At 50.1% G+C, this 22,362-nt stretch overlaps 3 protein-coding genes across 5 annotated transcripts in view; 1 reads left to right on the top strand and 2 right to left on the bottom strand.

The window, feature by feature from the left end:
- Positions 1-1,788: 1,788 nt before the first annotated feature.
- Positions 1,789-6,121, bottom strand: MAD2L1BP (MAD2L1 binding protein). Its single transcript, XM_004267546.3, has 3 exons — positions 5,989-6,121; positions 5,210-5,469; positions 1,789-2,716 (listed from the first exon to the last, which is right to left on the bottom strand). Exons 1-3 carry the CDS (start codon positions 6,035-6,037, stop codon positions 2,204-2,206), a joined length of 822 nt encoding a protein of 273 aa, XP_004267594.1. The 5' UTR covers positions 6,038-6,121; the 3' UTR covers positions 1,789-2,203.
- Positions 6,122-10,248: 4,127 nt separating this feature from the next.
- Positions 10,249-18,182, top strand: GTPBP2 (GTP binding protein 2). Its single transcript, XM_004267547.4, has 12 exons — positions 10,249-10,535; positions 12,319-12,345; positions 12,632-12,816; positions 13,154-13,262; positions 13,470-13,667; positions 13,967-14,141; positions 14,299-14,518; positions 14,949-15,084; positions 15,204-15,262; positions 15,878-16,049; positions 16,497-16,661; positions 16,894-18,182. Exons 1-12 carry the CDS (start codon positions 10,350-10,352, stop codon positions 17,068-17,070), a joined length of 1,809 nt encoding a protein of 602 aa, XP_004267595.1. The 5' UTR covers positions 10,249-10,349; the 3' UTR covers positions 17,071-18,182.
- Positions 18,183-19,771: 1,589 nt separating this feature from the next.
- Positions 19,772-22,362, bottom strand: part of POLH (DNA polymerase eta) — a 29,336-nt gene continuing 26,745 nt past the window's right edge. For all 3 annotated transcript variants that reach the window (XM_033423933.2, XM_004267548.4, XM_033423935.1), the window contains one exon: positions 19,772-22,004. In XM_033423933.2, coding sequence (XP_033279824.1) covers positions 21,119-22,004 — 886 coding nt within the window. In that variant the 3' untranslated portion in view covers positions 19,772-21,118. The remainder of the gene's footprint in view (positions 22,005-22,362) is intronic.

The raw sequence follows: 22,362 nt of genomic DNA, 5'->3' as shown, positions 1-22,362 counted from the left end.
TGCACCTAGAGCCCATGCTCTGCAACAGAGAAGGCCCCGCGATGAGAAGCCCGCACACCACAACGAGGAGTAGCCCTGCTCGCCACAACTAGAGAAAACCCGTGCTCAGCAACGAAGACCCAATGCAGCCAAAAATAAATAAATTTTTAAAAAGAGATAAACAGGTGCCTCAGCAGGCTTGTTGTCAGAGAAGGAGATGGGATTTATTGATAAAATTATTAACTGATATTTTAATTTCTGGATTCCTTTGGAGGACTCATGAAATCAGAATGACCTGTCCCCAATGCCAACCCGACAGAGAACTGTCTAAATTACCTGAATAATTACTTTGTTTTGATTGCCTAGACATTGTTTATGAAGGCTTTTAAAAGTAGTACTTGAGGGATCTGACTTGGCTTAATGTGTCTTACATCTCAAAACAATTTATAACTTGTTCAAAACTCTCCCTCCCTTTAGGCAGACCCCTTAGCCTGTCCCTTCCCAAGTGGGAGATATGGCCCTGCTCCTCTTCTGTAAGGTAATATCAGACACAAAACCAGCAAAGTCCAGCTGGTGGAATATGCTTCAAGTGGACACAGCACAGAAAAGATCTCAAACCTTTTGTTTCCATTGATTCCATACTTACTCCGCACCAATAAATGGCAGGTTCCATGTCACGAAACACAATCTGAAGCCAGAGACGGAAGTCCTGCTGCTTTCCAATTCTACCACCTTCAGTAGGGCAAACCCTGTTTAATTAGCTCAGAGTAAAATCACACAGGGTGTACAGCAGTGTAAAGCAGTGAGCCTCGAGCCAGCTGGACTGGGTTTGAATCCAGGTTTTGACACTTATGCAAGATATTCAAACTCATGAATCCAGGTTTCGACACTTATCTTATGCAAGTTATTCAACCTCCCCAATCTCCCCAAGCATCATCTATAAAACGGGGACTATAATATGAACTTTTCAAGGTTATTAGATTAGATAATGTATGTAAAGTGCTTAAAATCTACTATAAAATATAAACTATTTTCTTAAAATATAAAACATAAAATTCTTCTTAAAACGTAAAAAATAGTATATATTGCCCCCATTTACACATACATCCACACACACACACACACACTCTCAAACACACACCCCTATCTCCAACACCAGCAGGATGAGGATTCTGTCTTCAACTTGCTTCCAAGAAATAAGCAGGTGTTCGCAGGGACAAAGGGCCTCAGTGCTTAGTGGACAGGACAGCATCAGGCTGGAGAGGATAACAGTAAGGCTCAGGATGGCCAAGCCAGAAATGTAGCCGAGGAAGGACAGCCACAGGCAGGAGAGCAGGGTTTGCCTGAGGACAATACTGCCAACAGTAACTGCCGGCAGCCACCATGCAACTGCAATGGAGAGAGGCAGGGCAGAATTCCAGAAGGGACATCTGGCCTCAGGGAAGTGAGCCTGCAGGGCAGCCTTGGTGCCTTAGCCTACGGTTCAATCAGGCTTTGCAAAGACTCTCTCGGTTTTCTTTTCTCAGCTCCCTTCCCCCATGTGACCTCTGCTCTGGGTACACATACTCACGTGGCAAGCAAAGAACATCGGGCTAGGAGTTAGCTGATGAGAACTCTTGCCCCAGCTCTGATATCGAACTGTTATAGAACCTTGGCCAAGTCACTTAACTTCCCAGATTGGCCTGGGGCTGATGAAGAGAAAGAATCATTAGTAAAAAAAAAAATCATGGAAGCCCAAAGCACAAGAGGCCAAGGGGGAAGATAAAATACTCTAACCTCAAGCCTGGAAAGTCTCTTTAAGCTAAAAGAGTTTCAGGAAAATGTAACATTAATCCATACATTTTATATTTAAGTTCATGAGTCATATCCACATTATGTCCCTGGTAAAAATTCTGAAAGGCCACAGCAAAAAGCAGAAAAGGGTCACCTCCATAGGGGTGTCCGTCTATGGGCCCATGTTTGCTTTCCAACCCCCAAAAGAAACACCTGACCCAGAACCCTCTGGGAAAATCAGCCTTTGATTCAAAGAGATGCTTGTTCAGTGATGATTATTACAGCCCTAACCATACCATCAGCCCCCCGGGAAGTCTAAGGGAGGCAGGCAGCCAGAAGGAGAGAACCTTCCTCTCGCCAGGAATTAACTAGCTCCAAGCAAGAGATGGGTGACTTGGTGCCACAGGGGGAAAGATAATTTAGCCATTGTGTTCACGATGAGCATTCCCATTCACTCGTGGAAGCCCTTCAGTGTCACTTGTGCCTGGAACCAAATGTAATCCTCCCAGGCTGTAGCTGGGATGGCGGGTCGGCCACAGGACAGGGTCACAGTCAATTTGTGGCCCCGGCTGGGTACTCTATAGTTGAGCTTGGGTCGAAACCAGTCTTCTCCACAGTCGCGGTGACCCTGTGCCATGACAATGGTGCCCATGAGTGGAGGAACCTGCAGCTCACTGAAGGCATCAGCCATGAAAATGGCTCGGAAGAGGCGGCGCAAACAAGCTGCTGTGCTCAGGCTCGGGTCCATGCTGTTGGGGACCAAGCGGGACAAGTCAAGTTCATAGAACTCCTTGGGACTGAGGGCATTGCCCCCAAGGAGGATCAGCACTCGTGGTACTAGTGTCCTGGCAAAGAGACCCTCCAGGTGGCTGAGGACGCTCTCCAGTTCTGCCAGGGTTTGTTGGCATTTCCTGCTGCTCACCTCGGCAGTGGCCCGAGGTTTCTTCTTCACCACTTCCTCTGCCTGTGAGGACAAAGAATGGTGACAGAGAAGTTCTGCAAGGTAGGGGAAAGCTAATGACCTTTGAAGAACCCTCTGGGATGGAGCAGATTTATGGGACTGGATTTCCAGTTCAGTGAACTGCCACAGGCAAGACACTGGGTTTTATCAGAGGGTAATGTATCAAAAAGGAAACTAAGTTCTTTGTACAAAATCATAATTCTTCCACACTTAGAACAGCAAAGACAGTGTTCTGAAGCAGGAGGCATCCAGAAATTAGCAACTAAAATACTCAAGGAGATGTGGTGGCACGGTAGGTGGCAAATTTTTGCTGTGCTGAGAGTGATAACAAGACTGAGGATTATTTGGTCTAATAAATTCTGGAGTTCATCCTCCAGTTAAACATGGCAAATGGAGGGAGGGAGGGAGGAAGGAAGGAAGGCAGGAAGGAAAGAGGGAATGGAGGGAGACAGGAAGGGAGGGAAGGAGGGGAGAGAAAGAGGACTCCCAAGGGCAAAAAGAACTGGAAGGGACTTCCCTGGTGGCACAGTGGTTAAGAATCTGCCTGCCAACGCAGGGAACACGGGTTCAAGCCCTGGCCCAGGAAGATCCCACATGCCGCGGAGCAACTAAGCCTGTGCGCCACAACTACTGGGCCTGCACTCTAGAGCCCAAAGCCACAACTACTGAGACCGCGTGCCACAACTACTGAAGTCTTCACGCCTAGAGCCAGTGCTCCGCAAAAAGAGAAGCCACTGCAATGAGAAGCCCGCGCACCGCAACAAAGAGCAGCCCCCACTCGCCGCAACTAGAGAAAGCCGGCGCACAGCAACAAAGACTCAACACAGCCAAAAATAAATAAATAAATAAATAAATTGCAAAAAAAAGAACTGGAAAATAGACAACAGTGTCCAAAGGCAGCAACAAATTTCTGGAAGAGAGAAAGCAGATGGAAGAGTTCGAAAGAGCTGAATACCAAGTACTGACAGAGGGGACTCCCCTGAGAAGTTTGAAATGATTCACAATGCAGAAGCCCATAAAGGCCCAGGAATTGTCCACTTAAGCACCACAGAAGACAAAAGTGAACACATGGGGACTGAGGGAACACCTGTGCAAGGACCCTTAGATGACCTGCCAATTTCCTCCACCCAGACAGAATGTTTTGGAAGTCCTCTTTCTCTCTTTCTTTCCTTCCTTCCTATTTCTCTGATTTAGTAGTATTTCAGATGGGAGCACAGATAAGCATGTGTTCAATTTGCCATGTTTAACTGGAAGACCACTCCAGAATCACCTTTATTAGACCAATCTTCTTTCCTGTTATCACTACCATTACTTTCTCACCCAATATCCTTCAAGGCTATCAGCTAGCTCAGAGGCCCAGCCATGCACACAGAACTTTCAATGACTTATTCTTAAATATTTATCAGACACCAAATAAAAGCCTCTAACATGAAACAGACAAAAACAAATAAATAGGAAAAGGAATCTGGAAGAAACGGAGACACTGCAAGCGACAGAGAAAAGCTTCAAAAATACAATAATTAACGTCCACAGGTAAGAGAAGTTCATACAGACAGGAAACAACAGGATGCAATTTAAAAGGAACATGTAAAAATTAAGAAAAAGCTCTTAAGACTATGACTGCCAAAAAAGAAAAAAAAACTGATATAAGTGTTAGAATATAAACTCAAGGAAGTTTATATAAATTTATATAAACATAATATAAACCCACAGAAAATATAACATAGAAACAAAGAGATGAGGATATGGACAGAAAAGACACTAAAATTAAAGGATCAGGGCTTCCCTGGTGGCGCAGTGGTTGAGTCCACCTGCCGATGCAAGGGACACGGGTTCGTGCCCCGGTCCGGGAAGATCCCACATGCCGCGGAGCGGCTGGGCCCGTGAGCCATGGCCGCTGAGCCTGCGCGTCCGGAGCCTGTGCTCCGCAACGGGAGAGGCCACAACAGTGAGAGGCCCGCATACCGCAAAAAAATAAATTAATTAATTAATTAAATTAAATTAAAGGACCAGTTCATTAAGTCCAAATGCAACACACAATAGAAGTTTCAAAAAAGAAAACAAGAGGAAAAGCAGGAAGGGTTAGACTATCAAGACTAGAGTGGGTAGAAAGGGAGCTTCCCTGGTGGCGCAGTGGTTGAGAGTCTGCCTGCCGATGCAGGGGACATGGGTTCGTGCCCCGGTCCGGGAGGATCCCATATGCCGCGGAGCGGCTAGGCCCGTTAGCCATGGCCGCTGGGCCTGCGCGTCTGGAGCCTGTGCTCTGCAACGGGAGAGGCCGTAACAGTGAGAGGCCGGCGCACCGCAAAAAAAAAAAAAAAAAAAAAAAAAAAAGACCAGAGTGGGTAGAAAGGGACAGAAGCCATAGGGCTGAAACATCCCTTACAGCTGCTTAGGCTGACAGGCCTGAAGATTCCTTAGACGCCCTTTTTACCTGCCCACCATCTAATAGCCACAAAGTCTCCCCACCAATTTTCTCCCAAAGCCTGTGCCCACCTGGGGAGGTTTTCGGTAGAAGTGCTTAAGCTGTTCGTAGGGCAGAGGGAGTTGCTGGCGTTGGTACATGATATGCTTCAGAAGTTCACAAGTAAACCGACAGCACCCTTCCTGGCTGACAGGCCCGGGAAACACCACTGGCACCACGCAGACTCTGGGGCGAAGGGGCTCCGAAGGGTTGGGAGGTTCCTGGGGGGAGGTGGTCTCAAGTTCTATCTGGGGGTCGTGGGTTTCCTCCGACTTCTCACACCACTCCAAATCTGGTAGGTGCACAGGGGGACAAGAGAGAAAAATGAAAAACTTAAAAGGCCAAAGCCAGTCTTCTCATTCCCTTGTGGCGACATCGGCCACCACTGCGGAGGCGACACCCCGACACATGCAGATTCCCTCCGCAAACTCCCCTGTGGGCGGTGGCGCGTAGGTTCCGGATCCCAGTTGCCTAAGGTGAAGTGACAGCGGGATTTGTGGGGAACGGGTGGAGGATTTCGGAGGCAGCGACTGGGGCTCTGCTCAGAAAGTGGAGGCCCTGATCTGGGAAAACGAGTTGAGAGAAAGTGTAGTCAAGCAGGGCCCAGAACCCGTCGCGAAAAGGGGGGTGAACCAATGGAATCCAGGGCCTTGGGGGCGATGGAGTCAACGGCGCCGAGTCAGAACTGGGAGGGACGCCGGGAAATGGGGACAAGGAAGACAGGCCAGAGAAGGGGCCAGGGCCTAAGTGACTGGAGGGAGCAGCGGTAGGGAGGAAACAGACTCCTCGAGCTCCGGACCCCACGCCTTACCAGAGACTGCGGCCGCGGCCTGCACTTCCGGCTCTGGGGCCGCCATCATGACCTCCTCCCCACTCTCCGTGCGGTTTGAATAGGCGCCCCGCGCAGCCTCATGGGAAACCCGGCCTCCACTTCCGGTTCCGTTGCCGGAAAGTGGGCGGGGCGCCGCGTCAGTGTGGAGGAGGCTGGGCTGGGTGGGGAATTGAGCTCTGCGCTCTCCTTCTTAACACCGTCCGGCAAGTCCGCTGAACCCTTCTCCTACAGGGAAACCATGGGTTCTCAGCCACTTAGCGCTGCCTTCCAAAGGACACCCGCCCGCATGCATCCGTTCTCTCCTGCGTTCCGTATTCGCTGCGCACCTACTTCGTGCCAGGCCCTGTCCTAGGTGCTGGAGACTCTGCAGCGAAGAAGCCAGAGGCAGGCGCTGTCCGCAAAGTGTTCAATGCCTAATGGATTCAATGCAATGTGATGAATTATATAGTAAGGCATACATGGGCAGCGGACGCGAAGAACAGGAGCGCCTAACCTAGAGGGGGTGGGAGTGAGGGGTGGTCCCGGAGGAAACTGAGACCTGTAGGATGAGTAAAGGTAAAGAGGAGGGCCTGGTGGTCCTGGAGACTGTTAGAAAGAAACAACCCCCAAACGGATTCACTTGTGCTAAATCTCACCAAGACTCATTTCCTAACCTAGTAGCAGTTTCAGCTTCTCCTGGAGTGGAATTTTAAACTAACCAGTCTGGAATTTCCTAGTCAGCGCTAGTGAGGTAATCTGCAAGATAAGTCCCCCAACATTCCCCCTAATCCTTTCTTTCCTTTTGCTTACAACCTCCTTATCCTACCCCCCCTTCTATAAAAGTCTTGCATTTTGAACAGCCCCTCAGAGTGCCTTCGTATTTACTAGATAGGATGCTGCCTGATTCATGAACTGTTAAATAAAGCCAATTAGATCTTCAAATCTTCAGTTGAACTTTGTTTTTTAACAAGACCTTGAGATACAAGAGCATCCTCTATTCAAGGAATTAAAGAGTTCAGCTTATGAAGAGTTAAGGCTGTGATGGACAAACAGGAGCCAGATCATGGCAGGGCTTTATAAGCCACGTTAAAGCGTTTGAACTTGATCCCGTAGGGGAGTGGGGGAACCTTTGAAAGATTTAAGTAGGGGAGTGACATAATTACATTCACATTTTATAAATTTAATCTCTACACTGGGTCTAGATTACAGACAGGATAAAGGAGGAGGCAGGGATACCAGTTAGAGCTAGCAACTGGAATTACCCAACGATTGGGTTGGCCAAAAAGTTCGTTCGGGTTTTTTCCATAATATCTCACAGAAAAGATGGTGAAAGAGGCCTGAACTAGGGTAGTCACAGTGGGGTGGAGAGAACTGGGTGAACCCCAGAGATATTTAGGAGGTCCAGTGAGCATGGTGGTTGAGCCCAGGAAGAGGAGGAGGGGTAGAGAGAGACTGTCAAGAAGACAAGCAGGTTTTTTACTTCAGCAACTCTATGACCAGTTGTGCCATTCAGTGAAGGAGGGAACACCAGAGGAGGACCAGCTTTACTGGGGTATAGGTAAGGAGAAAAGATGAGTTCAGTTTTTGATAGGTTTGCTGTTCCATTGGACAGTGAAGAGATATTTAGGAACACCATTGGGAACAGAAATATGTATTTGAGAGTCATCAGCATGGGAGTGGATAAGATCACCCAGGGAAGCTGTATAGAATGAAAATGAGCAAGGATCCTGAAGACACTAATGTTTAGGGGATGAGCAGAAAGAGAGAATCTGTGGAGGAGACTGAGGAGTAGCCAGAGAAGTAGAAAGAAAAATAGACAAGTATTAGGTGATAGAGGCCAAGAAAAAAGTGTGCTTCAGGAAGCAGGGACCAGAGATCAAAACATACCATAAAAGTATAATGATTAAAATACTGTGGTGTTGGCTCAGGAATAAACAGATAATAAAACAGAAGACAGTCCAGAAACAGATCAATGTATATGTAGATCTTAGTATATGATGAGGGTGACTTCTCAAAGCAAATAACTTGAAACAACTCCCTATCCATTCAGGAGGGGAAAAAAATCAAGTTAGTTCCTATTACACATCCTACATAAAGATACATTCCAAATCGATTAAACATCTACTGGAGAATAATCCATAATTTAGGAGTGGGGTTGGCTTAGACATGACAAAAACCAAGAAAATATAAAGGGGAATATTGCTAAGTCTAACTTTAAAACGTATGTAAATGTACTATACACAAAGAATGAATGACTAATAATTACATACCAGGAAAAAAGTCTGTATGTATACATCCATTATTTACCTCACAGGCAACCACATCATAAACACCTCATAAGCAACCCCTCCAGGAAACTAAACACATATAACACCTTCCATCTCCCAGGACCCTGATCTCCTCCTGGACAGACATCCCTGTTCAGCCTACTCCTCTGCCAGCCTTCACTCCTGTCTGTGGTAAGCCAGGTTGTTTAAGAATGGATATCAGAATGGGTTATCCCTTCCCTTCTCTTAAAAGTTCTCCACTTAGGAGACAAGGGAATTGGAAAGAATGAAGTGAAATTGTGTATGTTGGGGTGGTTGAAAGATCTATGATGATGAGAGGACAAGTGTTATCAGGCAAGTGCAGCAGGCCCTGGTTATCAAGAAACCCCAGAGTTGGTGGTGGTGATAATGTTGGGGGAATAGTCTTAGCTCTCGCTTCCAATCCCCAACCTTCTTGAGATCTCTCACTCAGCCCCTAAGTAGCAGCTTCCCTGGTGGGGTTGTGTCCCTGGCTACGGTTGACCTCTGCAGCAAAACCTTCCTTTAGCTGAACAGGGTTGAGAAGTCACGTGTGCTTTCAACCACTGAAGACCACATAATTGGCCAGGTCTGCTAGGCCCTTTTACAGATTTTGGTCCTTCTGCTCTCACCAGTTTCGGGAGCTATATGTGGACAGCAACTACGTGATCAGTAACTTGCCTTTCTCCTTGTGGTCCTGGGGGGAAGCCATGGACTCCACCAAGTCTGAACCCCTGAAAGGATCACCAGAGGTAAGCCACTGTTGCTGCTTCTAGTTTTCCAAGGAAAACTGAGGTCTGGCGGGAAAGGCTGTTTTATTTCTGGGCCGGGTATGAGGATCTCGCTGTTTGTGAAGAGAGCGGAAGTGGACATACAATGGGTGAGTGGTGCGTAAGAGACAGCCGCGGGGCTGGGAATTGAACTCCGCGTCCTGACTCCCAGGTCAGCAACACTAACTGCTTCTCCACTTTGCCTTTCTAGTGTCTCGTACACTGGTTTACGTCACTGAATGTGTTTACTCTTTGCTGACTGCAAGAGCCCTAAAGAGCAAGAGAGACGACAGCTTGGCAATAAAGTCAGAAGTCAGCAGTCCCCTGGGCCCTTGGCCAAGTTTCTATTCCAGGCAACTTCTCCCTCCCTCGCCTTGGTTGACGTAACCTGAGCCCCAGCCCCGCCCCAAGTAGGGGCCAGGCCCCGCCTACAGCCCTGGCGGTTTTAAAGCCAAACTCGGTTCCCCCGGATTGGTTCCGCTTCAAAACAAAGGGGAGGGGTAATACTCGCTGTGGGCCCTCGCTGCAAGGCTGGTTTATGGGCTCGGGCCTCGTGTCGGGACCACCACGGTATCTCGGGCTGCTAAAACCAGCCCGCGGAGAGTGCCAGCCTGGTAATAAACCAGTGACTACTGTGTAAAGGTGGCATAATCATCGTAAAAATAAAAGCCGTAATTAGGCTAACCACCATCCGCCTCCGCCCTGGCATTGGTCCTGACTCACCCAAACGGCACCCCGGCCGTCGAGGGAGAAACTGAGGCACGGGCGGAGCCAGTAGGCTGGAGAGACCAGTCGCCCTGAGTTCTGCAGCTCTCCAATCCAAAACCCGTTGTCTGGGATCGCGGTAAGGGCCTAAACCCAGAAGCGCCTACAAAGTTTGATTCTGATATAGGCCCCCCCGCCTCTGATGACTGCCCCACAACCAGGCCCCAGGAAAAGACCCGCTCAGCGCTTGGAGACTGGGAACTGGACTACAGCTCCCTTAGGCCTTTGCGGGCAAAGGCGCGCTCCTTGCCTACGCCCCGAAGCCACCCGCGGCTCCTTGCGCCGCGATGCCGCCCGGGAGTTGTAGGGCGGCGTCGAGCTCTTTCCAGGGAGCTCGCAGGCTTGAGGACTCTATATCCCTTGGTGCCCTGCGGCTGTTTCTGACGCGACCGGGTGGCCAGGGAAGGTGGGGGTGTGGCCTGCGCAGGGCCCCACCCAGCCCTCCTCTGGCTGGCTCGACTCGGCCGTGGCAATAGGCGCGGCGGCGGCGGCGGCAGCGGCGGGGGGGAGGGGCCGGGCGGGGGGCTGGCGGCAGCGGCGGATGGACTCGCGGGTATCGGAGCTGTTCGGCGGCTGCTGCCGGCCCGGAGGGGGCCCGGCCGTGGGCGGAACCCTCAAGGCTAGGGGCGCCGGCGGCAGCAGTAGCTGCGGTGGCCCGAAGGGGAAGAAGAAGAACGGAAGGAACAGAGGGAGCAAAGCCAACAACCCCCCGTACCTGCCCCCCGAGGTAAGCACATGAGAAGTGGCGGGGTGAGAGGAAACCACTCCTTCCGGTCCCAGGACTACAGGAAGGCGGGTCAGAGAGAATTAGTACCCCCTTCCGGTGTCAAGACCCCCAGGAGAGGAGAACCCTTCTTTCCGGTCCTAGGACCCTAGGGAGGAGGGACAGAGAGACTGGGCCTCCCCCTCCGGTGTTAGGACCCCAGGGAGGAAGAGTGGGGAAAGGGGATCCCACCTGCATCCCTTTGGGAAGAGCAGAGTAAAATGCCCCGGTCCCCTCCCTGCTGCAACAGGAGAAGGGAGACTGCATCCTGGGATGAGGAGTTAGAGTTTTCTGAACTTGTTCCACGGGGAGGAGGGGAGTACCCGGGAAAAGAGCAATATGTTCCGTCCTTACACACACGCACACACACACACACACGCGCGCGCGCGCGACAGTCAGGCTTAGTCCTCCCGCCCTTTCCCTGTCCTATGAGGGAGTGGGGACAGCCTCCACCTTCCTGCTCCATGTGTCCCTAAGGCAGATAATAACTGCTACTTTGTCCCTCTTAGAAAAGGAGGACCCAGGGGAAAAGCCTCATCAAGTGGTTATAAAACTTTAGCATGTATGAGAACCACCTGGATTGCTGCTCCACCCCTAGAATTTCTGATTCAGTAGGTCAAAGGTGGCCCTGATAGTCTGCGTTTCTTATAAGTTCCCAGGTGATATGAATGCTGCTGGCCCTGGGACCACACTTTGATAACCATTAGCCTAGACCATTATCTTGTACCACTTTTTGAAACGATCCTAATTCTTCATCTCCAGCAAAATGATAAAAAGGAAGGTCTTTACTGATGGGAAAAGATCTCCTTTATACTCCATGAGGTGGAGATTATGGGTGAAGACCTGTAAGAGCCTGGGAGTCAAAGGGCCTTGAAGGGATGGAATGATGACAGGAAGGGGAAAAGAAAAATAAAATGGTCAGGGAGGAGGAGTGCAGAAATGCAGGACAGGCAGAACAGGCAAATCTCATATCCTTTTGTACCCGAGAGGGGCAGGCTCAGGCAACAGGATCCTTCTGTGTTGGGTCACCTGATGTAGGGAAGAGGAGGAGATTGTGGGATGGACTCAAGATTTCACCTCAACTGAGGCATGAGAGTTAGGGGACAGGAGGGGAAAAGCCACAGTGAGTCTAGTTTGTGGCGTCTGTCTTCTTCATTATATTTTGAGTTTCTTCTCTTCATCTCAACCCCAACTTTGGAGCCCTGCCCCTCTTTCACCTGGACTCCTTTCTTATCAGGCTTGTAGTGACCAGTGCTGAGCTCACCCTTTGGACGTGCTCCAGAACCTCTTGCAACCTCTTATTCTTGATGTCATCAGCTGAGAGGGGCGGGCAGGAAGGAAATGGTGTCTCTCAGATGAGTGGCAAAGAATGGCCTCAGCAGCCTGGACACGGAGAAGACATAGACTTGTGGGGACAACAGTTTGAGGCCCTGGGGGGAAGGGAGGGGGAGAATCTTGCATCCAGGAAGAGCGTGCTGCCAGTGATCAAAAAAGGAGGGAATCCGGGTTCTGTTCCTGGCTTAGATGGGTGACTGACTGTGTTCTCAGAGGCCTTTCCTTCAGAGGGGTCACACTGGGACTGAGTATAGGGCTGGTCTGCCATGACCTTTGACAGACACCTGCCTAAGCAGGTGCAGCCGAGGCTTCCTGCTCTCTTAAGTTAGCTGCCTGGACCGCAGGGGGAATCAAGGGGAAGTAGGGGTTAGGTCTGGACAGTGTGTGGTAACTGCTCCCTGTTTCTTTTCAGGCTGAAGATGGAAACATCGAATATAAAGTGAGTCTTAGGTTGGGGAGGGTCAGGCTGTCCTTGCTGGCGTGGGATGATTTCTTTGAGATCCTTCTAACTTCATAATCTGTAGTAATTTAAAGATGTGGTACAGGGTAAGGGCTCTGTACCTCATTCTGTTGGAAGAGGACTCACTGTTAGAGGAGGTCAGGGATGAGGGTAGTTAAGAGGGAAGGGAAGGTCCTGGTCCTTTCGGCAGGACAGATGGGGAGCATGTGGGTTCAGGAGGAGCATCTCTGACTTTACCTTCTCATGATACCTCACCTGCCCTAAGCTGAAGCTGGTGAATCCATCCCAGTATCGTTTTGAGCACCTGGTGACACAGATGAAGTGGCGGCTCCAGGAGGGCCGCGGTGAGGCTGTCTACCAGATTGGAGTAGAAGACAATGGGCTGCTGGTGGGGCTGGCTGAGGAGGAGATGCGGGCCTCCCTCAAGACCCTGCACCGGATGGCGGAGAAGTATGCTTCCCCTTCCCCTTGGTTCTCCTTTCCCTAAATCTGGACCCACGCATGCCCAGTCACCTAGGGCCTGCCTCCTCTTGACAAAGGGCTGAAGTGGGGAGGGTTAGTTTTCTGGGATCCTCTGCATTGGATCCAGGCTTTTTTGCTCCTTTACTTAAGGTTTGTTTGTGTAAAGGGAGCTGTGTATATGGGATAGACTGGAGGGTGGGTAGGAAGTGAAGAAAGGTGTTGGGAGCTCTGTGGGAGGTATGAGAAGGCCATTGGTCCAGAGCAGGGATGGAAGGGGGAAGGGGAGTACAGGTGAGATGTGGCAGCTGTGGCCTTGCTGTGACAGGGTCGGGGCAGACATCACTGTTCTCCGGGAGCGAGAAGTGGACTATGATAGTGACATGCCCCGGAAGATCACCGAGGTGCTGGTACGAAAGGTCCCTGACAACCAACAGGTGGGCCCACACCCTTCCCTGCCTCTCACGCCTATGCTCCCTGGGAGGACCCCGTGGTGGCAGACTCTCCCCTGGCCTGGGACCCTGGGGTGGGGGTGGGGTCCAGTTCATCGTTTGGTCCCCAGAAAGTGCCACTGCCTTTGACCTTAACTCTCAGTGGAGAGAGGTGAAGGGTTGGAGCCCTGACCTCTGACAATTCATCCACAGTTCCTGGACCTCCGTGTGGCTGTCCTGGGGAATGTGGACTCAGGGAAGTCGACTCTGCTTGGAGTCCTGACCCAAGGAGAGCTGGACAATGGGCGGGGCCGGGCTCGGCTGAACCTTTTCCGCCACCTGCATGAGATTCAGTCCGGCCGAACCTCCAGCATCAGCTTCGAGATCCTGGGCTTTAACAGCAAGGGAGAGGTGCATGCAATCAACGGGACCCAGTGGGACCAGACTCTAAGGATGGGATGGTAGTGGTGAAGGACAGAGTCTGAGGTCAGAGTGTGGAGCCTTTCTGGAATAGTGTAGACGAAGGCCCTGAGGGCACTGAACCAGCTCTGACCTCCTTAGAAAACAAATGGGGAATCAACTGAACTAGATCTGAAATGGGGCTCAGGGTTAAGAGGCAGGGTCACCCAGGGACTGGTTTAGGTCCTGGCAACTCTTGAAGGGTTGGGGAGGCTGGCAGGGGGCACTGAGAGCCCTGGGCTCTGGGCCAGGTGGTGAATTACAGTGACTCACGGACGGCAGAAGAGATCTGTGAGAGCAGCTCCAAGATGATCACCTTCATCGACCTGGCAGGCCACCACAAGTACCTGCACACCACCATCTTTGGCCTAACGTCCTACTGCCCTGACTGTGCCCTGCTCCTCGTCAGTGCTAACACTGGGATTGGTACGAGGCATTGGGGCAGGGATGGGGCTGGAGGGGGGTGCTGACTCTCCTACCCTGGGCCTCCTTAAATCTGGGAGCCAGACCAACTCCCCTCTTGCTCTCTCCTCCTTCCCTCATTCTAACTCTTCTTTTGCTGCCTGCCTGCTTCTCTGAGCAGCCGGCACCACAAGGGAACATCTGGGGCTGGCACTGGCCCTGAAAGTGCCCTTCTTCATCGTGGTCAGCAAGGTGGACCTGTGTGCCAAGACCACAGTGGAGAGGACGGTACGCCAGCTAGAGCGGGTCCTCAAGCAGCCTGGCTGCCACAAGGTCCCCATGCTGGTCACCTCTGAGGACGATGCCGTCACTGCTGCCCAGCAGTTTGCCCAGTCCCCCAAGTAAGCCTTTCTCACTCCAGAGCCCTGATCCACAGGGATGGCTCCACAGGGCCCCAGAGCATGGGGTACCCCTCCCCCTAGGGCCAGACCAGTTCTGGTTCAGTTCTGTGGTTTTTCAGGTTGGAATTGTAGGAGGGAGTCTTTGTTGAAGGCTGGACCCTTCCCCCAAGCCAGCTTTGCTGACGCCTGGGACCCTGGAGACGAAGTGCTGTGCCAGGCGTTTCGATCTCCCTGGGTTCTGGGATGGGCCTCACGTGCCACACTCCATGGCTCACAGAGAGAGGGCCCCAAGCTCCTGAGAACCTTAGCAGACAACAGAGAGGAGCCCCTCGCCACTCCAGGAGAAGCTCACCTTTCCATGTATAGGGCTCCAGCCTCTGCTTCCTGTTGGAACTTTCCTCATCTGCCCATTCCGTGCCTCCCTCTACAGTGTCACCCCCATCTTCACACTGTCCAGCGTGTCTGGAGAGAGTCTGGACCTGCTCAAAGTCTTTCTGAATATTCTGCCGCCACTCACCAACAGCAAAGAGCAGGAGGAACTCATGCAGCAGCTGACGGAGTTCCAGGTAACTGGCCATCTGAACAGGCAGTGAGCTGGGGATCTGGGAGGGACCAATTCCAAGCCCCGAGTCTGTTTAGAGGTTTTGGACCTGCCAGCCCTTGATAGAATCTTCTTTGGCTTCAGGTGGATGAAATCTACACAGTACCAGAGGTGGGGACAGTTGTTGGAGGGACACTTTCCAGGTGAATTGCCTTTCTTGCTACCCACCCTACTCAGCCCTCACATACCCAAACTCTGGAAGACATCATAGCCCAAAGGAGACCCTGGAGTTGAACAGAGCCCATCTAAAGGATGTGCTTGTTTGTAAATTAGGCTTTCACCATCAGAGGAGCTGGAGAAAGCTTGTGTATTGGCTTATAAGGGAAGAAACAGTATTGCTGCTTATTAGGACTCTCCAGGCCCCTGGGGGAGAAGTGTGGGTGTGGGTCTTGGCCCCAGGAAGAAAACTAGAGTGCATCAACTGACTTCATCTCCAACTAGGGAAATGAGAGGTCCCTTAAGACTCTTTCCAAAGCAGAGGATGAAACCCAAGGGGATAACTGCTTTTTCAGGGATCAGGTGCTCAGTGTCGAATCAACAGGTACCTGTCTGCCAGCGTCACTGCCAGCCTTTCCTGTTGTTAGCCTTCAGTCTGAATTCTGGACTGGGGCAAGGCAGTCATCTCCCCTACCTTCCAGTTGGAATTTAGGGTCTCTTTCTCCCACCCGAGGGACTCAGTCTTAGAAGGGAAGGACCTAGTAGAGAAGCAGGTAGGGGGGCTTAGGCTGACGCTGTGCCACCTGCCCTGTGGGCTGCAGTGGGATTTGCCGTGAGGGGGACCAGCTGGTGGTGGGCCCCACGGACGATGGCTGCTTCCTGGAGCTGAGAGTATGCAGCATCCAACGCAACCGCTCTGCCTGTCGTGTGCTGCGAGCTGGTCAGGCCGCTACGCTGGCCCTCGGGGACTTTGACCGAGCACTCCTTCGCAAGGTGAGGTGGGGGGGGGTTGGAGAACACAAAGAGAAATGCCTGGGAGGCTGGCTCCTTGAATGAGAAGCATCTGTCTAAGGTGCTTCAGGGGAACTTGAAGAGAACCTAGTCCCTAAGCCAAGAAGCTGGTTACACAGACTGTCTGTGTATGGAAAAGGCTTAGGGTACTCACAAAGCGCAGATCACGAAATGTGAATTACTGTGGTGCAACCCGAATGTCCAGGACTCTGAAAGCACTAAGCGTTAGAAGGGTTAGAGGACATGAAAGGTGGGTAAGGAAGGGCTCCCTCAAAAAGAATAGTTTTCCGTATTGTCTTCTGAGGTCTTTGTGTTGGAAGTCCTAGAGGAGGAGGAAGTTGAGGAGCTGTAAGGGGTGTGAGGGTGGCCGGGGAGGAGAGGCTAATGTGAGGTCTGCCCTTCCTGGGTCTGGGGGCTGTGCCTCCCCAGGGCATGGTGATGGTGAGCCCAGAGATGAATCCCACCATCTGCTCAGTGTTCGAGGCAGAGATAGTCCTGCTGTTCCACGCCACCACCTTCCGGCGAGGCTTCCAGGTGACAGTACACGTGGGCAACGTACGTCAGACAGCAGTGGTAGAAAAGATCCATGCCAAGGTGAGAGGGGCCCAGCCATGCCCCTGTTTTCCTAGGGAAAAGTCAGAATTCTGCTTCCAGAAAGGAGGAAAGCCTGTCCCCATATTCGTAGAGAGCTCCCTTATCCCACAAAGGGGACAAAGCCCCACTTGGGGGGTGGGGAAGACACCTGCTAGGCCCCCGAGGGTGGAGAGCCAAGGCTGGTAGAGACAGGAGGTGCTTTCCAGGGCCAGTGACCATGTATCTGCTGCAGGACAAGCTGCGGACAGGGGAGAAGGCAGTGGTACGTTTCCGCTTCCTGAAACACCCAGAGTACCTGAAGGTGGGCGCCAAGCTGCTGTTCCGGGAGGGTGTCACCAAGGGCATCGGCCATGTCACCGATGTGCAAGCCATTGCAGCAGGAGAGGCCCAGGCCAACATGGGCTTCTGAACTCCTCCAGGCAGGCACAGCTCTACTGCTGTCTCTACAGTACATAAGGTGACTTCCGGCCATGCTGCCCCCTGTTGGCGGCTCTGCGTGTTAGTAGGCTAGGGAGTGAGGGGTGCTCTCTACTGCTTGCTCCCTGCCAGCTCTTCTGGAGAGACGCCAAGCTTGGTGTGACCAGGGAGGGGCAGTCCTGAGGGAGAGGACAGGAGAATTCAGGGCAGTGCTCAGCAGCCGTGTGTCCGCCTGGTTGGCTCATCAAGCCTGGCATCCCTAACGGCCTGTCTACCGGAGGGAGCTGATCACCGCCACGTTGGCCCCACTGTCAGGACTGGGCATGATTCGCCGGTGTGGTCCCTGCACGTCAGGAATTGTCACAACAACTGGGGGTGGTCCTCGAAAGCACTCCTTTTTTCTATACCTCTTCTCAAGGCCATGTAAGTTGCCCATCTCTACTTGACTGTGGACAAAAGACATCTGCTCCTGGCCCTCTGGTGGCCCAGGGTCTGAAGAAGTGGCACAGGGACAGTGAATGGCAGTGCTCCCGCCCTGTGCTGAGACATGAGGTCTGCTCTTCAGCTTTGTCTCCCTTCCCTTCTTCACTCAAGGGCCATGTCCCCAGTTCCTCCTCTCAAAGGCCCCACAGGTGCTATTTGTTGTGCTGGCCCAGGTGTGGGGCCGCCAAGCTAAGACTTGGCGTACCGAAGGTCAGCTGCATGTCAATCAGTCTTGTCCCCTCCTCTGCAGCGATCTGCTAGTTTTAATGCTGGATCAAACAGGTTGTTTTGCCACAGTCCCCAGACTGGTGGCTGGGGACCTGACTCACAGCTCCCCATCCTGCCCCCATGTAAGTCCTCTCTTATTTTAGTAATTTGTAGTGATCATCCCTTTCCCACTGTTGCAGGGAACCTGGAGGAAAGGGAAAGATGTTGCCATACTTGCTATTCTCTAGAGCATGGATTCCCTCTTTCCCTTTGTTAGTGTCCTGGGTTCCCATGGACTCAGGGATTTGGTTGAGGTTTCTCTGCATATATATATACATATATATTATATATATATATATATATATATTTAAATACACATATATATATTGTACAGAATAAAAATGTTTTATTGAACACACTGTGCTTATGCTTAAGACCCAGGCGCATCTTCCAGAGCTGGATTCCTCTCCAGGATCAGAGACGAGTGAAACCCTTACACTGCTGAGCCCTGAATGGGGGAAGAACACATTTGGTATCTCATTCACCCTGCCTCCTTTCCTCTCCCCCACTTGGCTATCAGTATTCCAGTGCTGTGACTCAAGGATTCTGGCCTGTTTTGCATAGTTCTTTGAGTGAGCAGAATAGAAAGTGAAACTGCCGCCTTTTCAGCTAAGATAGGTGTCCACCCTGTACTTGAGGAGTTGGCCACTTGCTAATGGTCACAGGGGTAAGGAGGGTGATGACTATGCCCTGTCAGAGATTTGGAGATAAGCGTGCCAGCTACTTAATGACGGGTAGAACTTAGAGACATGGCAGTCTGGTCCTCACGCTTTTCCTAGCAATGCAAGGTAGCCTGAAGTGAGGTTTATATAATCTAAACTGGCTTTTTGGAGCCGAAAGCCAGCTGGCAAAACCTTTGTCCCTTCCTCCTGTTTGTGTTCAGAGTACCTGACTACCACATTTTATGGGTGAAGAAATATGGCCCAAGGTTAAAGTCAACTGTAAAAAGCAGGGACTACAGGGACTTCCCTGGCAGCCAGTGGTTAAGACTCCACGCTTCCACTGCAGCGGGGCGAGGGTTTGATCCTGGTAGGGGAACTGAGATCCCGCATGCTGCGCAGTGTGGCCAAAAAAAAAAAAAAAAAAAAGCAGGGACTACATTTTCAGTACTGATCCTTGCAAAAGAAATTTAATGATAAATGTGGGCCATGGTCCCACGGGTATTCTGCCTCCAGGGTATTAAAGTGATAGCCTCCCCACCATTCAGGCTCAGCTGCTTTTTATATATCACTGGTTTAACTTGCTACTAAGAAGCCTGTGGTTGAAGAACTTCCTCTTGGTGTTGGGAACTAAGAACCATTTACTTCCTTCTGTACAGTTGCTGATAAACTGCTATGAGGGAAGGTTATAGTCAGCAAAAAGGTACTATAGCCTTCTCCCAACACTGACGTTTGCATGTCTGTCTGCTGCCCCCTCCACAGGCTTACTGCCAGTATGCTGGGGCAGGGCTGGCATTCCCAAGAAAACAACGTGTGCTGCTGGTATTGTCTTTATTGGTTATTCACTAGTGCTCCCCCTACCTCCCCCCACTACCTGTCTTGGCCTCTAGAAGGTCAATGAAACCAAGGTTTCTACCACATTACTTTTCTCTTTGACTCCTTCCAGTCAACTGAAGTGCTGAAAATTTGTTCAACTTGATCTGTACAGCACCCAGAGGAGATTTTTTTTTTAAACTTCTCCCTAGATTAGGAAAGGAAGTTTTGGAAAATGATACCCAGACATCTCCACAAACTAATGAGGCACTTTGCTACATTAATGCAACATTGAGGAGTATAAAAAGGTGTATAAGCAGTATGTACATTTTTATTGTTACAGTTCTGGTGATCTTAAAATTTTCAGTATATACATTTCATCCAGTGACTATCAAGCACCTGTTGTGTGCAAGGCACTGTGAATTCTTGCCTTTAAGAAATCTACAAATCTAGTAGGGAAAGAGCCATATATACAGTAAGCACTATCTTTTATTAGATATTTAACTGCCACAAAAGTGGAAGGTCTTTCTGGAAGAAGAAATAATTTGCTAGACACAGTGGTTTTCAAATGTTCCCCCTTCAAATTACAGACCCCCAATTTATAAATAAGCTAAAATAAGCCTAAAAGTACTGGTTTGAGTACATGTATGGGAAGGGGGACTATGTATTGCGTTCTCCCTACCCTCTTATCTCCCCCCTCCACTGCCACCACTCAGTTCATCTTTGATTGGGTTCTCTGTGTAATCAACATTTCCCATATCAGAAAAGCCAAAACTGACTTTCCACACATAAGAATGGAGATTAAGAATACAGTACTGTAAGCATGGACTAGCGCAAAAAGCTACAGTAATTCATTTAAAACCCTAAAGATCCACACTTCAGTAGGGAAGAGATGAACGTGCCAGTGACCCTGAGGGCCAAGCATTTACCTCTTACATTTGTCTTTAGGGTTTAAGGAAATGACCTTGCCCTCTACAAACCTGGTGGGCTGTTATTATCTTCTAGATGGGTATTTCTCAAATTTGTTAATATACAAATTCAGTAGGGGTGGGGGTAAGGCTGAGACTATTTCTAACAAGTTCTCTGGTGGTGGAGCTGCTGCCCCTCAAAATCACACTTGGAGTAACAAGGTCCTAGAGATGATCTAGTTCGGATCATGACTTAGCCAATCTAAACAGAGTTCCTGAGCTGGTCCAGTAACAGTCTCACTGCAAGAGGTAGAAGGGCCAATGGCTAAAATTGTGGCTATGATAGGGTTTACTTGAATGAAATTCAGTATTTATTGAGTAGCTTCTCTGTACACAGTCCTGCCCTAAATTAGTTACCACTTTAGGGTTTCAGGTCTTCACCTCACATAAAAAAATTTTTTTAACTTTTTTTCACTCAGTTCCTTTTATGTGCCAATGTTAAGCTACATACTTTAAGTACATTTTTCTTAATCTTCAGTAATCTAAGGCATTATCTCAGTTTTACACATGAGGAAAGTGACTTGCTCAAGGCCGTATTCCAAGAGGCAAAGCCAGGTTTGGAACCAGATCTCTTAACTTCCGAGGCCCAGGCATTTTAAACTGTATGACACTGCTTCCCTAAAGACTAACAATTAAAAACTCAATACAGTTGTATCTCTGGAAGATGAGTTTTTACATCCCTGTCAACAACAGAATTAGAATCCCTGAGGTGGAAGCCTTAACTCAGCATCTAACCAGATTATTTTCCTTATTAAAAATTTTATAAAGTTATAAATTTCCTTGAGAAGTGAACATATTTCCATCTCCCAGTTACAAATAAAAAAACCCTGTGGCAAGCCTGAGGGCAGCACTAGTGTGTTAATGGCTTAAAAAATGATTCCAATGTCTGCATGCCCTCAGGCCTAGGGCGTTTATTCCTGGAGGCCAAAGGGCTCTTGGGATTTCTTTTGCCTTGAGGAGAACTGGCAGGAGCAACCCGGGGGTTGGAGTGGGGCTGCAAAAAGGATTTCTGCAAGTCCAACGCAAAGTGATAGTCTGTATGCTCTGGCATCTCCCATACTGGTACCAGAGAGCCACACTTCTCACAGGGCACTTGGTCCTCAGCAGCCAGAAGACTGGAGGTAGTAGGTGCCTTCTGAGCCACCTCCAGAGCAGACTCGGAAGTTAAAGAAGCAAGGCTGCTCAGGCTGTTCTGGGCCAAGTCCATCTCTGCAGGAGTTGCTTTGAAGGATCCTAGCTTCAACATCTTTTCACAGACAGGGGCACAATCTGGACACTCTGTTGGAAAACAATTTGGTAACTCTTTAGGACTGGACTGTGGTTTTCGTGGAGGGAAGAAAACATTAGTAAGCTGTTTCTGCTTTAGAAGCAGACTCTTCTGTTTAAAGAAGGGCTCAGTTCCTGAAGTACGACTGGTTTGGAAAGGTAATGAGGGCTTGGAGGGTGAATTGCTTATGGGGGCCTGCGTAGTGGCAGTAAGAGAAGAAAGTGAAGCTTCTTTGACTTTCTGCTTTTCTGCAGCTTTCTGGAAGAATGATTCCAGAGAAGTGGTTGCTCTCTTAGTGGTTGTCACCGCTGGGCCATTTTCCTGGGTCTTATCTTCTGAACGGGTAGTTGGCACCTTTGACGGAGAACTTGGGTCACTGCTCAAGAAGATGGTGATGTCTGTGCCAGGTGAAGGGGCAGAGGCAGAGAATTTGGTAGCACAGAGGAAAACCATTGTAAGGGGAGGGGACCTGAATAGAAAGTAAAAGAATAAGATTAGCACCAGGTCACAGGTTCAGTTTGTAAATGATTGGGATTCTGGTTCTGCCACAAAAGGAAACTGTTACTGCAGTGGTTCTCAGACTTTAGGGTATATTGGATTAATAGATTCAATAGGCCTGGGATGGGCAGAGAATTTGCCATTCTAACAAGTTCTCAGGTGATGCTGATGTTGCTGGTCTAGGACCACACCTTGAGAACCACTGACTTTGGTGAACACCTACCAAGTCAGATGTGTAAGTTGGATCCCCTGACAGCTGGGTTTATTGTTTTCATAAGATAACTTCTGCAGAGCTGCTGAAATTCAGGGTTGAGGCAAGAAACTATTCA

The sequence above is a fragment of the Orcinus orca genome, chromosome 10 (assembly GCF_937001465.1).
Source record: "Orcinus orca chromosome 10, mOrcOrc1.1, whole genome shotgun sequence".
Taxonomy (NCBI): domain Eukaryota; kingdom Metazoa; phylum Chordata; class Mammalia; order Artiodactyla; family Delphinidae; genus Orcinus; species Orcinus orca.
Note: the sequence above shows the minus strand (reverse complement) of the source record. Positions and strands in the feature narration are given on the sequence as shown.

Bases quoted from the DNA above. Each gene is read 5' to 3' on its own strand.
- MAD2L1BP (XM_004267546.3), bottom strand. From the start codon at position 6,037: ATGATGGCGGCCCCAGAGCCGGAAGTGCAGGCCGCGGCCGCAGTCTCT. The intron at 5,470-5,988 runs GTAAGGCGTGGG...TGCACCTACCAG, and splicing joins GGCCGCGGCCGCAGTCTCTG to ATTTGGAGTGGTGTGAGAAG. The intron at 2,717-5,209 runs GTGGGCACAGGC...TTGTCCTCACAG, and splicing joins TCTACCGAAAACCTCCCCAG to GCAGAGGAAGTGGTGAAGAA.
- GTPBP2 (XM_004267547.4), top strand. From the start codon at position 10,350: ATGGACTCGCGGGTATCGGAGCTGTTCGGCGGCTGCTGCCGGCCCGGA. The intron at 13,263-13,469 runs GTGGGCCCACAC...ATTCATCCACAG, and splicing joins AGGTCCCTGACAACCAACAG to TTCCTGGACCTCCGTGTGGC. The intron at 15,263-15,877 runs GTGAATTGCCTT...TGTGGGCTGCAG, and splicing joins GTTGGAGGGACACTTTCCAG to TGGGATTTGCCGTGAGGGGG.